The 13,941-nt window shown below is 49.5% G+C and overlaps 1 protein-coding gene across 1 annotated transcript in view; it reads right to left on the bottom strand.

Moving 5' to 3' along the window:
- The window catches only part of LOC134339623 (mitogen-activated protein kinase kinase kinase 11-like), a 108,469-nt gene that overhangs the window by 11,273 nt on the left and 83,255 nt on the right, over positions 1–13,941 (bottom strand). The window contains exons 2-7 of the mRNA XM_063036302.1: positions 13,729–13,909; positions 11,989–12,137; positions 8,748–8,923; positions 7,756–7,996; positions 5,515–5,637; positions 4,344–4,497 (exon numbers count right to left, since the gene is read on the bottom strand). Of these exons, the coding sequence (XP_062892372.1) occupies positions 4,344–4,497; positions 5,515–5,637; positions 7,756–7,996; positions 8,748–8,923; positions 11,989–12,137; positions 13,729–13,909 (1,024 nt within the window). The remainder of the gene's footprint in view (positions 1–4,343; positions 4,498–5,514; positions 5,638–7,755; positions 7,997–8,747; positions 8,924–11,988; positions 12,138–13,728; positions 13,910–13,941) is intronic.

Raw genomic sequence — 13,941 nt, 5'->3', positions numbered from 1 at the left:
TTAAGAAACTCTTGGACAGGGACATGGATGATAGAAAAGTTGAGGGCTACGTGGACGGGGAGGGCTAGATTGATCTTGGTACAGGTTAAAGGGTCAGCACAACATTGTGGGCCGAAGGGGTACTGTGTCGTACTGTGCTACGTTCTATAAATGAACTAGTGCGGTTAATCATTTTCCAAAGGACGTTGGTGAACCTGATGCATTTTTTTTAACAACAATCTGATATTTTCACAGTAACTATTCATGATTTGTTCATTTTATTCGAGATTTATTATTAATTACTGAACATAAGCCCGTGAGACACAGGAGCTGAACTAGGCCCGTCGGGCCTGCTAGCCTTTTCATCATGGCTGCTCCATTGTTCCTCTCAGCCCCAATCTCCCGTCTTCCCCCCCATCGATCTGCTCCACTATTCCATTGTGGATGATTTATTATCCTTTTCAACCCTATTCTGCCCAGAACCTTAGATGCCCTGACTCACCACCAACCTATCCACCTCCACTTTAAATACAGCCATCCTTGGCAGTGAATTCCGCAGATTCACCACTCTCCGGCTGAAAAAAATTCCTTCTCATTTCTGTTCTGAGTGAACTTCTCTCTACTCTAACCTGGTCCTAGAGTCCCCCACCATAGGAAACATCCCCTCCACACCCCCTCTGTCCAGGCCTCTCAATATCTAAAACTCCAACAAATCTAGGCCCCGGCACCATCAAATGAACGCCCTTCACATTGTTAACCCTTTCATTCTCAGAATCATTCTTGTGAACCCTCTGGACCCTCGCCAATGCCAGCCCTAAACAAGGCCCCAACACTCCAAGTGCGGCCTCACCAGTACCTTACAAAGCCTCAGCGTTACAGCCTTGCTCTTGTATTCCGGTCCTCTCGAAATGAACGCTTTCCTCACCGCCGACTCAACCTGCAAATTAACCTTCAGGGAATCGGGCACAAGGACCCCCAAGTCCCTTTGCAACTCCAGTTTTTGAATTTTCTCCCCATTTAGAAAATAGTCCACACCTTTATTCCTTCTACCAAAGTGCATGACCACACTATATTCCATCTGCCACTTCTTTGCCCCTTGTCTCGATCTGTCCAAGTCCTTCTGCAAATTCCCTGCTTTCCCGCCACCTATCTTCATATCACTTGGCCACAAGCCCATTAATTCCATCGTTCAAATTGTTGACATATAACTTGAGAAGGAGAGGTCCCAATATCAAACCCCTGCGGTACACTGACAGACAACCACAGCAAAGACACTCTGAATCTTTGCCTCCTGCCAATCAGCCAATCTTCTATCCATGCCAGTACCTTTCCTGTAATGCCACGGGTTCTGTTCTTGTTAAGCAGACTCAGGAGCAGTAGCTTGTCAAAGGCCTTCTGAAAACGCAAACACACGCCGTCCCCTAACTCTCCTTTGTCTATCCCGCTTGTTATTTCCTCAAAGAATTCAAACAGGTTTGTCAGGCAAGATTTCCCCTTAAGGAAACCATGCTGACCTTAGCCTGATTTGCCACGTGTCTCCAAGTACCCCGACACTTCATCCTCAGTTATGGACTCCAACACCGTCCCAACCAAGTCTTGCTGATTGGCCTATAATTTCTTTCCTTCTGCCTCCCTCCCTTCTTAAAAAAATGGAGTGACATTTGCAATTTTCCAGTCCTTTGGAACCATTACAGAGTTCAGTGATTCTTGAAAGATCATTATTAATGCATCCACAATCTCTTCAGCGACCTCCTTTAGAACCCTGGGGTGTAGTCCACCTGGTCCTGGTGACTTATCTACCTTCAGGCCTTTCAGATTCCCAAGCACCTTCTCCTTGGCAAGGACAACTCGACACACTTCTGCCCCCTGATACTCTCAAACCTCCAGCAAACGGCTAGTGTCTTCCACTGTGAAGATTGATACAAAATACTTACTCAGTTTGTCTGCCATATCCTTGTCCCCCATTACTACCTCTACAGCATCATTTTCTGGCGGTCCACTCTGACCTCTGTTTTATTATCTGAAAAAACATTTGGAATCCTATTTGATTTTTTTTTTGGCTAGCTTACCTCCGTATTCCATCTTTTCTCTTCTTGTGGCTTTTTTAAGTTGCCTTCTGTTGTTTTGCAATCCTCTAACTTTCCACTAATTTTTGCTGTATTATATGCTGTCTCTTTTGTTTTGATGCTGTCTTTGATTTCCCATATCAGCCACAGTTGCCTCATCCTCCCTTTAGAATGCTTCTTCATCTTTAGTCTGTATCTATCCTGCACCTCCTGAGTCGTCCCCAGAAGCTCCAGCCATTGCCGTTCTGCCATCATCCCTGCTGGTGTCCCCTTCCAGTCAACTTTGGTCAGCATCTCTCATGCCTGTGTAATTCCCCTTTACTCCACCATAAAACTGATACATTTGACTTTAGCTTCTCTCTCTTAAATTGCAGGGTGAATTCTATCATATTATGGTCTCTGCAGCCCCAAGGATTTCTTTACCTTAAGCTCCCTAATTAAATCTGGTTCATTACACAACACCCAATCCAGAATTACCTTTTCCCTAGTGGGCTCAGCCACAAGCTGCTCTAAAAAGCCATCTCGTAGGCATTCTACAAATTCCCTCTCTTGGTATCTAGCACCAACTTAGTTTTCTTAATCTACCTGCATATTGAAATCCCTGATGACTATCACAACGTTACCCTTTTTTCACCTGCCTTTTCTACTTCCCATTGAAATTTATATCCTACATCCTGGCTACAGTCCCAGGCCTGTAAATAACTCCCATCAGGGTCTTTTTAGCCTTGCGGTTTCTCCACTCTCCCCACAAGGATTCTACATCTTCTGATGCTCTATCATCTCTTTCTAAGGATTTGATTTCACTTTTTACCAACAGAGCCATGCCAGTCCCTCTGCCGACCTGCCTTTCGATACAACGTGTACCCTTGGATGTTAATTTTCCAACTGTGATTTTCTTTCAGCCATGTCTCAGTGATGCCACAACGTCACAGCTGCCAATCTCTACCTGCGCTTCAAGATCATCTACCTTACTCCATACACTGCGTGCATTCAAATATAACACCTTCAGTCCTGTATTCGTCACCCTTTTCGATTTTGGCCTCCTGTCGCACTGACTGCAATCTTGCCCCATCATCTCCCTGACCTCCCTCACAGTCTCACTACACACCCCATCGACTTGTATACCAACTGCCCAGTCCTCAGCCCTATCACTGGTTCCCACCACCACCCCTACCCCCGCCAAATTAATTTAAACCCTCCCGAGCAGCTCTAGCAAACCTGCCCGCAAGGATATTGGTTCAGGTGTAACCCGTCCTCTTTGTGCAGGTCGCACCTCCCCCGGAAGAGATCCCAATGATCCAGGAATCTGAAACCCTGGCCCCTGCACCGCGATCTCCGGCTGGTCACCCTTCCTCTTCAGGATCTTCTGCAGCCGCTCCCAGACCGCCCGGACCCTGGCACCTGGGAGGCAACGCACCATCCTGGCATCTCTTCCGTGGCCACAGCGTCTCCAGGCCGTCTCCCTAACTACTGAGTCTCCCATCACCTCCGCTCTGTCTGACTTTTTTTAACCCTACCTCAGAGCCGGCCACAGTGCCACTGACCTGGTGGTCACCCGTCTCCTATCTGACACCTGAACTCTGGGTGTCACCACCTCAGTGAAAAACTCACCTATGAAACTTCTGCCCCCCCGCCCCGACAGAATGTCCTGAGTGGATCCAATTCCAGCTCCAGTTCCTTGACCTTCTCGGACAGGAGCTGAGGCTGGGTGCACTTCCCAGCAGGTACTCTGAGGAGGACCACTCCAATGCCTCACCTACCATCCAGCCTACACTTTTTATGCCTCCAACTTCTCAAACTTCAGTTCTAGATTCTCCCCCATGCCTGCTGAGCCAAAGCCTGACTACTCTAACAATGGCCCGCTCCAATAATGGCCAATCCCAAAATGGCCGCTCCAAGTAAGCCTCACTTCTTTTTATTGACCCTTGCTAATTACCCCTAGTTACTATTAACCTGGGCAATCTCCCACCCGGCAGACCCCACTTGCTTTTTAAAACTGGCATGTAATGTCCACAAGGAATTACCTCCAACTCACTCTGTGGTCTCCCGCCCTGCAGGCAAGTCCCAACTGCCCCCGGTCGCTTTTTAAAACTGGTGGGGAAAGACCGGGTGAAACTGTCTCTAACTCACTCTGCAATCTCCCGGTCAGCAGGCAAATCCCAATAGGGCACACTCGCTTTTAAAAATAAATCATGATTGGATTTGAACTCATGCCTTGCGGTTAACAGTCCGGCAATTTAACCTCTTGCCTTACCCCACCCTAAATGAACCGTAATTGTTTCCCCACACCATTCCCACCTTCCATCAGCCGGCAGCTCCCAGGGCTTATTGGCGTTGTTTCGCTGGGTGCATCCAGGTCTCCTCTCTCCTTTGCCACAGTCCTCCCCATCGGAGCTCTCGGGACCCCAGGCAGGACACCTGCTCCACGCGCCATTGTTCTCATTGGGAATCACTGCCAGGGAGCAGGGGAGACAGAAGGGGACAAGACCGTGAGACAGACAGAGAAAACATAAAAAAATAGGTGCAGGAGTAGGCCATTCGGCCCTTCGAGCCTGCACCGCCATTCAGTATGATCATGGCTGATCATCCAACTCAGAACCCTGTACCTGCCTTCCCTCCATACCCCCGATCCCTTTAGCCACAAGGGCCATATCTAACTCCCTCTTAAATATAGCCAATGAACTGGCCTCAACTGTTTCCTGTGGCAGAGAATTCCACAGATTCACCACTCCCTGTGTGAAGAAGTTTTTCCTAATCTCCGTCCTAAAAGGCTTCCCCTTTATCCTCAAACTGTGACCCCTCGTTCTGGACTTGCCCAACATCGGGAACAATCTTCCTGCATCTAGCCTGTCCAATCCCTTTAGGATTTTATATGTTTCAATAAGATCCCCCCTCAATCTTCTAAATTCCAACGAAATATAAGCCTAGTCGATCCAGTCTTTCATCATATGAAAGTCCTGCCATCCCAGGAATCAATCTGGTGAACCTTCTTTGTACTCCCTCTATGGCAAAGATGTCTTTCCTCAGATTAGGGGACCAAAACTGCACACAATACTCCAGGTGTGGTCTCACCAAGGCCTTGTACAACTGCAGTGGGTCCTCCCTGCTCCTGTACTCGAATCTTCTTGCTATGAATGCCAGCATACCATTCGCCTTTTTCACCGCCTGCTGTACCTGCATGCCCACTTTCAATGACTGGTGTATAATGACACCCAGGTCTCGTTGCACCTCCCCTTTTCCTAATCGGCCACCATTCAGATAATAATCTGTTTTCCTGTTCTTGCCACCAAAGTGGATAACCTCACATTTATCCACATTAAATTGCATCTGCCATGAATCTGCCCACTCAGTGGAGGAGAGAGGGAGGGAGAGGGGAGATAGATAGATAGTTAGAACCAGCAGAAAGAGGGACTGTATTTGCGGGAGGAAGGGTTGACAATTCTATCAACAGGTTGGGTGAGTTCCTTACACTGTATTGCCCTCAGCCGTGGGACAAAGGTCGAGTTATTGGCCAAGCTGGAGCTGACATCAAACAAGCCTTTCTTCTTATTGAGAACCGGGGAGGCCTGGACGGTCAGCTTGTGCTGGAAATCTGCATCAGAGAGAGAGAGAGAGAGAGAGAGAGAGAGGGAGAGGGAGATCAGTTGGACAATTGTCTGCTGACAGAACAGTCACCGTCGCAAGAACTCACACATCCTTTTGGAGCAAGTTCCAACCTTTGCCAAATTGCTATCACTAAATCAGCCACAAGGGAGGTCTTTTCATTGGATCGGTCCATTCTCTCTTTCTAAGTACAGTAGGGAGGTGTGTAGGTATGTATGCATTTATTCAGAAATACAGTGTGGAACATGCTCTCTGTCCCAATGAACCACGCCAACCAGCAACCCAACTGTTTAAGCCTAGCCTTTTTAAAATTATCTATTCATTTACGGGACGTGGGCATCGCCCAGCTAAGCCAGCATTTATCGCCCATCCCTAGTTGCCCCTGTTAGGGAGGGGATTCCATGATTTTGACCCAGAGACAATGAAGAAACGGTGATATGTTTCCAAGTCAGGATGGTGAGTGACCTGGAGGGGGATTTCCAAGTGATGGTGTTCCCAGGTATCTGCTGTTCTCGTCCTTCTAGATGGTGGTGGTTGTGGGTCTGGAAGGTGCTGCCTTAGGAACGTTGGTGTGTTGTTGCAGTGCATCTTGTAGATAGTACACACTGCTGTAACTGTCCGTGGATGGTGGAAGGATTTGATGCTTGTGGAAGGGGTATCAATCGAGTGGGCTGCCTGGTACTGGATGGTGTCGAGCTTCTCGAATGTTGATGGAGCTTCACTCACCCAGGCGAGTGGCAAGTATTCCATTACACTCCTGACCTGAGCCCTGTAGATGGTGGACAGGCTTTGGGGAGTCAGGAGGTGAGTTACACGCCGCAGGATTCCTGGCCTTTGACCTGCTCTGGTAGTCACGGTGTTTATATGGCTGGACCAGTTCAGTTTCCTGTCAACGGTAACCCCCAGGATGTTGATAGTAGGGGATTCAGTGATGGTGATGCCACTGAATGTGAAGGGACGATAGTCGGAGCCTCTCTTGTTGGAGATGGTCATTGCCTGGCACTTGTGTGGCTCGAATATTACTTGTCAGCCCGAGCCTGGATATTGTCTGGGTCCTGCTGCATTTGGGTCTGAACTGCTTCACTATCTGGGGAGTCGCGAATGGTGCAGAACATCGTGCAGTCACTTGCGAGGCACGGGACCCTTGCAGGAAAACGAGCCACCGCGACCAGCGCCCCACCCCATCATAGGACACTTTATAATGACCCATTAACCTGCTAGCCAGTACGCCTTGGGACTGTGTTGGGGAACCGGAGGAAACCCACGCGGTCACGGGGAGGAACTCACGAAGGGAACACCGGAATTGAACCGTGAACTACGGCGCCCTGAGCGGTAACACCCTCTCGCTAACCGTGATGCAACTGCTTGCCTGAACACAGACATGAAAGTTATTTTCCCTCACGAACGTTTCCAATTCCCTCTGAAGGCCTGCGGATCTGGGTTCTCACCAGCTCTGCGCGCAATGATAATTATTCTGCAAAAGACATTTCTCCTCACACTTTTGCCTGTATCCTTTGCTCAGAACTCTAAATCTGTCCAAAAGTCGAGTCAGTAAACAATTTGATCTAACCATGGGATCTGGGTATAGACTGACTCCCCAGTAGTCAGTGCAGTAGTTCTGATAGTTTAGGAGTTTGTCAATCCATTTTATCGAAATGAGACCGGCACTGACCAATCGAAGGGCCCCTGAACTGCCTTGACCAATTGAGGAGGTCCCAGGACTGCTACCGACCAATTGCGGGGCTCCTGGACTCGCCCTGACCAATCAAGGAGTTACCGGACTTATACTGACCAATCGTGGTGCTCCTCGGCTGCCACAGGCCAATCCAGGAGACCCTACACTGCTGAGGTGCTCCTGGACTGCCATTAAACAATCAAGGGACTCCTGGACTGGCTGTGACCAATTGTGGGTCCCTGATAGGCTCAGACTGATTAAGGGGCTCCTGGACTGGCACTGACCAATGAAGGAGACGCTACACTGCAACTAACCAATCAATAGGCTCTTGGACTGGCATTGGCCAATTGGGGGTCCCTGGTAGGTTCAGACTGACCAAGGGGCTCCTGGACTGGCACTGACCAATGGTGGGGCCTTTGGTTTGCTCCTTACCGATGGGCCGGCTGATGCGATGGCCATCTTTCACCTTCAGCTTGTTCTTCTTGAAGGTGCCCTTCCGCTTCTTCACGTTGGGCTTCTCGGCGTTCATCTGGTAGATGAGGAGGCTGAGCTCGCGCTCGAAGACGTCCAGCTCCCACTGCGCCAGCGCGTGCTCCCGCTGGCGCAGGGACTCCTCATGCGACTTCTGCTGCAACGCCGCCCGCTTCAGTTCCTCCTCGCGGCACAGCAGCTCCTGGCCAAACAAATCGGGCAGCTCAGCGCCGTAGCAACAGACCCGATCGCTGCTCCGTGACGCAAGAGGCACTGGAAGCCCACGGCAACGCACGCGAGATGCTGCAGGAGCTCAGCAGGCCGGGCAGCGTCCGGGGAGGGGGATAAGCAGTCGATGTTTCGGGCTGGACTGGAAAGGAAGGGCGGGGTGGGGGGGGGTGCGCGGCAGAAGCCAGAATAAGAAGGTGGGGGTGGGGGAAGTTGTACAAGCTGGCAGGTGAGGCATATTGAGGAGGGGAAGAGAGGTGTGTCGGGGATGAAGTAAGAAGCTGGCAGGTGATAGGTGGAAGAGGGAAAGGGCTGAAGAAGGAGGAATCTGATTGGAGGGGAGGGTGGACCGTGAGAGGAAGGGAAGGAGGAGGGAGTCAGAAGGGGGAATGGGAAAAAGAGGGAAAGGGGGAAGTGGGAAGAGAGAAGTCGGAGAAGTCAATGCTCACACCGGCAGGTTGGAGGCTACCCAGACGGAATATGAAGGTGTTGCTCCTCCAACCTGAGTGTGGCCCCATGGCCACAGCAGAGGAGGCCGTGGACTGACACGGCGGGACAGGGATTGAAATGTGTGGCCGCCGGGAAGTCCCGCCCTTTGGCGGCAGACGGAAGGAGCGAGATCGGCCGGGCAGCAGTGGAAGCGGATACCGGCGCAGGTGGCGGAACCACTCTGTGCACCGCCTCACGACCAGCACGAACCCGCTGGTGCAGATCGGCCCGCTTACCTTCTCCTTGGCCCTCAGCTCGTCAAACATGTCCTGGATCTCCAGCTTCCAGTCCTCCTGCATGGAGTGGAACGACTCCTGGGGCATCTCCAGCAACACCTGCTCCTCGATGGCGGTCAGCTGCTCCAAGATGGAGGCGAACTGCGGCCGCCGGTGCGGGTCCTCATCCCAGCATTCTTTTCAGGGTTAAAGTAAAATTTATTAGCAAAGTACGTTAATGTCAGCCTAAGATTCATCTTCCTGCAGGCTTTCACGGGAAGATGAAGAAATATTTCAAAATCAGGAATCGATAAGTACAAGAGGTCGTCACTGAGCAAGGTTTATAAAGAGCCCAGGGCCTTTCGGAACTCTTTGGCAGGTTGCAATTGTCGCGATCTTCTAGGCGCTCAGCCAGTGGAAAGAAGTGAGGTGTAAGCGGAGCGGCCATTGTTGGAGTGGGCCAGTGGTAGAGCAGCCAGGCCTTGGCTCAACAGGCTTGGGTGAGAACAGGCGCAGGCTAGAAATTCGAGAAGTTAGAGGTATAAAAAGTGTAGGCAGGATGGTCGTGCAGTGCTCCTCCTGTGAGATGTAGGATCTCGGGGTACCGAGCGGTCTCCTCGATTACTACATCTGCAGGAAGTGCACCCAACTTCAGCTCCTGACTGACAAGGTCAAGCAGTCAGTGCAGGGTTCCCCTGTGGCCTTTCCCCTCAACAACAAGTATACCCCCGCTGGGACAAGGTGACCTATCAGGGCACAGCAGCAGCAGCAACCAAGCCTGTGGCACTGCACTGGGCTCCGAGGCTCAGCGGGGAAGGGTAAAGTCAGGCAGAGCGGTGGTGACGGGGGACTCGATAGTTAGGGGGATGCTGTGTTGGCTCCCAGGTGCCAGGGTCCAGGATGTCACAGAGCGACCACAGAAGATTCCCAGGAGGGAGAGTGAGCAGCCAGAGGTCACGGTGCACACTGGCACCAGTGACATGGGTAGAAAGCACCAGAGTTGAGGTGAGTGAAATTACCCAACGCTGGTTCAAGAGCCTGCTGGTTGAAGGGTAATAACTGTTCCTGAACCTGCTGGTGCGGGACCTCCTTCCCGATGGCAGCAGTGAGAAGGGAGCATGGCCTGGGTGGTGGGAGACCTTGATGTTGGATGCTGCTCTCCTGTGACAGCTCTCCTTTGTGGATGTGTTCAATGTGGGGGAGGACTTGACCTGTGATGGACTGCGCCGTCCACCACTTTTTGGGTGGAGGTAGTCAACTGTGACAAAATTAAAAGACTGCACTTAGTTCTTAAATCTCTTGTTTCTTCATATCAGTGCTCAAGGATCTCCAACATGGTAAAAAAAAAAGTTCTTAAGCCATCTCCAACACCATAAAAAGGTTCTCAAGCCATTTCAAACATGGTTAAAATAAGTTCTCATGCCATCTCCAACACCATAAAAAAGTTCTCAAGCCATTTCCAATACCATAAAAAATCTCCAACATGGTTAAAAAGAAGTTTTCAATCCATCTCCAACATGGTTTTAAAAAATTCTCAAGCCATCTCCAAAACCATAAAAAAAGTTCTCAAGACATTTCCAATACCATAAAGAAGTTCTCAGACCATCTCTAACATGGTTAAAAATAAGTCCTCAAGCCATTTCCAATACCATAAAAAAGTTCTCAAGCCATCTCCAACATGGTTAAAAAGAAGTTCTCAAACCATCTCCAACACGGTTAAAAAGAAGTTCTCAATCCATCTCCAATATGGTTAAAAAGTTCCCAAGTCATTTCCAATACCATAAAAAAGTTCTCAAACCATCTCCAACATGGTTAAAAAGAGATTCTCAAGCCATCTCCAACACCATAAAGAAGTTCTCAATCCATTTCCAATACCATAAAAAAGTTCTCAAACCATCTCCAATATGGTTAAAAAGGTCTCAATTCATCTCCAACACCATAAAAAAGTTCTCAAGCCGTCTCCAACACCATAATAAAGTTCTCAAGCCATCTCCAAAATGGTTAAAAAAATTCTCGTCATTCCAACAGCATAAAGAAGTTCTGAAGCCATTTCCAACATGGTTAAAAAGTTCTCAAGCCTCATACAACATGGCAAAAAAGGTCTCAAGCCATTCCTCCCCCTGGGATCAATAAAGTATGACTATGACTATGACTAAAAAGTTCTCAAGCCATCTCCAACATGGTAAATAAAATCTCAAGCCCTGTCACAAGAGTGCAAGATCAGAATCAGAATTAGGTTTAATATCAGGGGTATATGTTGTGAAATTTGTTAACTTTACGGCAGCGGTACAACATGATAAAAATACAATAAGGTAAGCCTACAGAGAGGAGGTCATCAGCCTGACACAGTGGTGTCAAGAAAACAACCTCTCCCTCAATGTAGCAAACACAAAGGAGCTGGTTGTGGACTACAGGAGGAATGGAGACAGGCTAACCCCTATTGACATCAATAGATCTGGGGTTGAGGGAGTGAACAGCTTTAAGTTCCTCGGCATAAACATCATTGAGGATCTCACGTGGTCAGTACACACCAGCTGTGTGGCGAAAAAGGCACAACAGCACCTCTTTCACATCAGACGGTTGAAGAAGTTTGGTATGGGCCCCCAAATCCTAAGGACTTTCTACAGGGGCACAATTGAGAGCATCCTGACTGGCTGCATCACTGCCTGGTACGGGAACTGTACCTCCCTCAATCGCAGGACTCTGCAGAGAGTGGTGCGGACAGCCCAGCACATCTGTAGTTGTGAACTTCCCATGATTCAGGACATCTACAAGGACAGGTGTGTAAAAAGGGCCCGAAGGATCATTGGGGACCCGAGTCACCCCAACCACAAACTGTTCCATCTGCTACCATCCGGGAAACGGTACCACAGCATAAAAGCCAGGACCAACAGGGTCCGGGACAGCTTCTTCCACCAGGCCATCAGACTGATTAATTCACGCTGATACAATTGCATTTCTATGTTATATTGTCTGTCCTGTTGTACATGCTATTTATTATAAATTACTATAAATTGCACATTGCACATTCAGACGGAGATGGAACGTGAAGATTTTTACTCCTCATGCACGTGAAGCATGTAAGACATAAAGTCAATTCACTTCTGCCCTCAACGCCAGTGGTGTAACGGACAGCAGGGAGGTGGGTAGACGCAAAGCAGCAATTCACTCCCGTCCTTTCAAACACAGAGCCGCGAGAGAGATGGCGGATAAATTATGGCTCCCTGATCGGAGCCAGGCATACCGCCGCTCGGTCACCTACCTGACATCAACTGAGCGAACATCTCCGGACACGTTGACGGGATCGGGAGCGTAAGCTTGTTGACCGCCACACCGTAGGCAACAGCAAGGCCGTCAATCCCTTTGTAGGGGACCTCGCCTGTCAGCAGCTCCCAGAGCAGCACCCCGTAGCTGTAGAGAGAGCAAGTGTGTTCGTCAGCAAGGCGAACGTAACACTGTCACTTTTAATATCGTAACATTAATCTACATATATAAGCTATCTTGTGCATTTATATTTATTGTGTTTTTTGATCATTATTGCGTTCTTTATTCTTTTCTGGCGTGTGCCTGTGTGCGTGCGTGCGTCCGTGATGATGTCTTTTTCATGGCTTCTTACAAGGCGCGGAGCGAGAGAGAGACTGTGTGACACGCCACTCCCCACACAGACATTATCGCAGTAGTTTTCCCTTTATTTTACGAGGTCGAGTTGCGATCTCGACACTCAACCCGGCACGGATGGAAAGCGTACTCGGGAGCGGACCCGGCTGGATTCGAACCCGGGAACCTCCGCTCCCGGGTCCGGCGCTGATGTCATTACGCCACCAGTCGGGCCAGAATGTTCTTTATCTGACTGTGTTTTTTTCTGTATCCGGAATAAAAATTCTCCTTTACACTTGTGTACTGGAAATTATATTAAACAATGTTGAATCATTGAGGACCCCTATCACCCAGGACATGCCCTCTTCTCATTGCTACCATCAGGGAGGAGGCACACTCAACGATTCAGGAACAGCTTCTTCCCCTCTGCCGTCCGATTTCTGAATGGACATTGAACCCGCGACACTATCTCACCATTTTTTTTTGCAATACTTATCTAATTTAACTTTTTACGTGTATACACGCACGCACACACACGATTTTTAAAATCATGTATTGCATTGTGCTGCTGCCACAAAGGCCACAAATTTCGTCCGGCAGTGCCGCCCCCAAGGGAATATCGATCAAAATAGCAGGCTGGATGAAAGGAAAGAACATAGAACAGCCCAGCATATTGTACAGGCCCTTCGGCCCACAATGCTGTACTGACCCTTTAACTTAGTCTCAGATTAATCTAACACTCCCCACTGGAAAGATGTAAACAAGGATGAAAGAGTGCAGAGAAAATTTACGAGGATGTTGCCGGGTCTGGAGGACCTGAGTTATAAGGAAAGATTGAACAGGTTAGCGCTTTATTCGAGGAGATTGCGAGGAGATTTGATAGAGGTATACAAAATTATGAGGGGTATAGATGTAAATGCAAGCAGGCTTTTTCCACTGAGGTTGGGGTGGGACTACAAGCAGAGGTCACGGGTTCAGGGTGAAAGGTGAAAAGTTTAAGGGGATCATGAGGGGAAACTTCTTCTCTCAGAGGGTGCTGGGAGTGTGGAAAGAGCAGATACGTTAGGTAGATTTAAGAGGCTCCTGGGCACACGCCGGCTGGTAGTGTGGTGGAGACAGCACTGGGCTTTGGGACAAGTGGTCCCGGGTTCGATCCCTTGCGTGCTTTCCACCCGTGTTGGGTTGAGCTTCGAGCCTCGTGGATGACAGGAAAATGGAGGGTCATGTGGGAGGGAAGGGTTATGATCGATCTTGGACCAGGTTAAAGAGCCGGCAGGACATTGTGGGCCGAAGGTGGAGAGCAAACAAGGGAGCCAGCTAGAGTCAGGTCAGACGCACTCGCTTGTGATTCCCCGAACCCGCGGGTCCAATCCACAGCGACGATTACCGCGTGCTGGTCGCTCACCTCCATACGTCGCTCCCTTTGGAGAACGTTGACGTCTTGATCACCTCGGGGGCCATCCAGGCGTACGTGCCAGCAGTGCTCATTTTCGTGGTCCTGTGCCACTCGCGGGCCAGTCCGAAGTCGGTGATCTTTAGCGTCTTCCCCTCCATGTCATCATCCACGATGGGCTGGAACAGCAGAACTGCAGGCACAAGTGGACAGATCAGTGATAAG

This window comes from Mobula hypostoma, chromosome 30 (genome assembly GCF_963921235.1).
Source record: "Mobula hypostoma chromosome 30, sMobHyp1.1, whole genome shotgun sequence".
In the NCBI taxonomy this organism is placed as follows: Eukaryota; Metazoa; Chordata; class Chondrichthyes; order Myliobatiformes; family Myliobatidae; genus Mobula; species Mobula hypostoma.
This window is presented reverse-complemented; position numbering and strand designations above follow the sequence as displayed.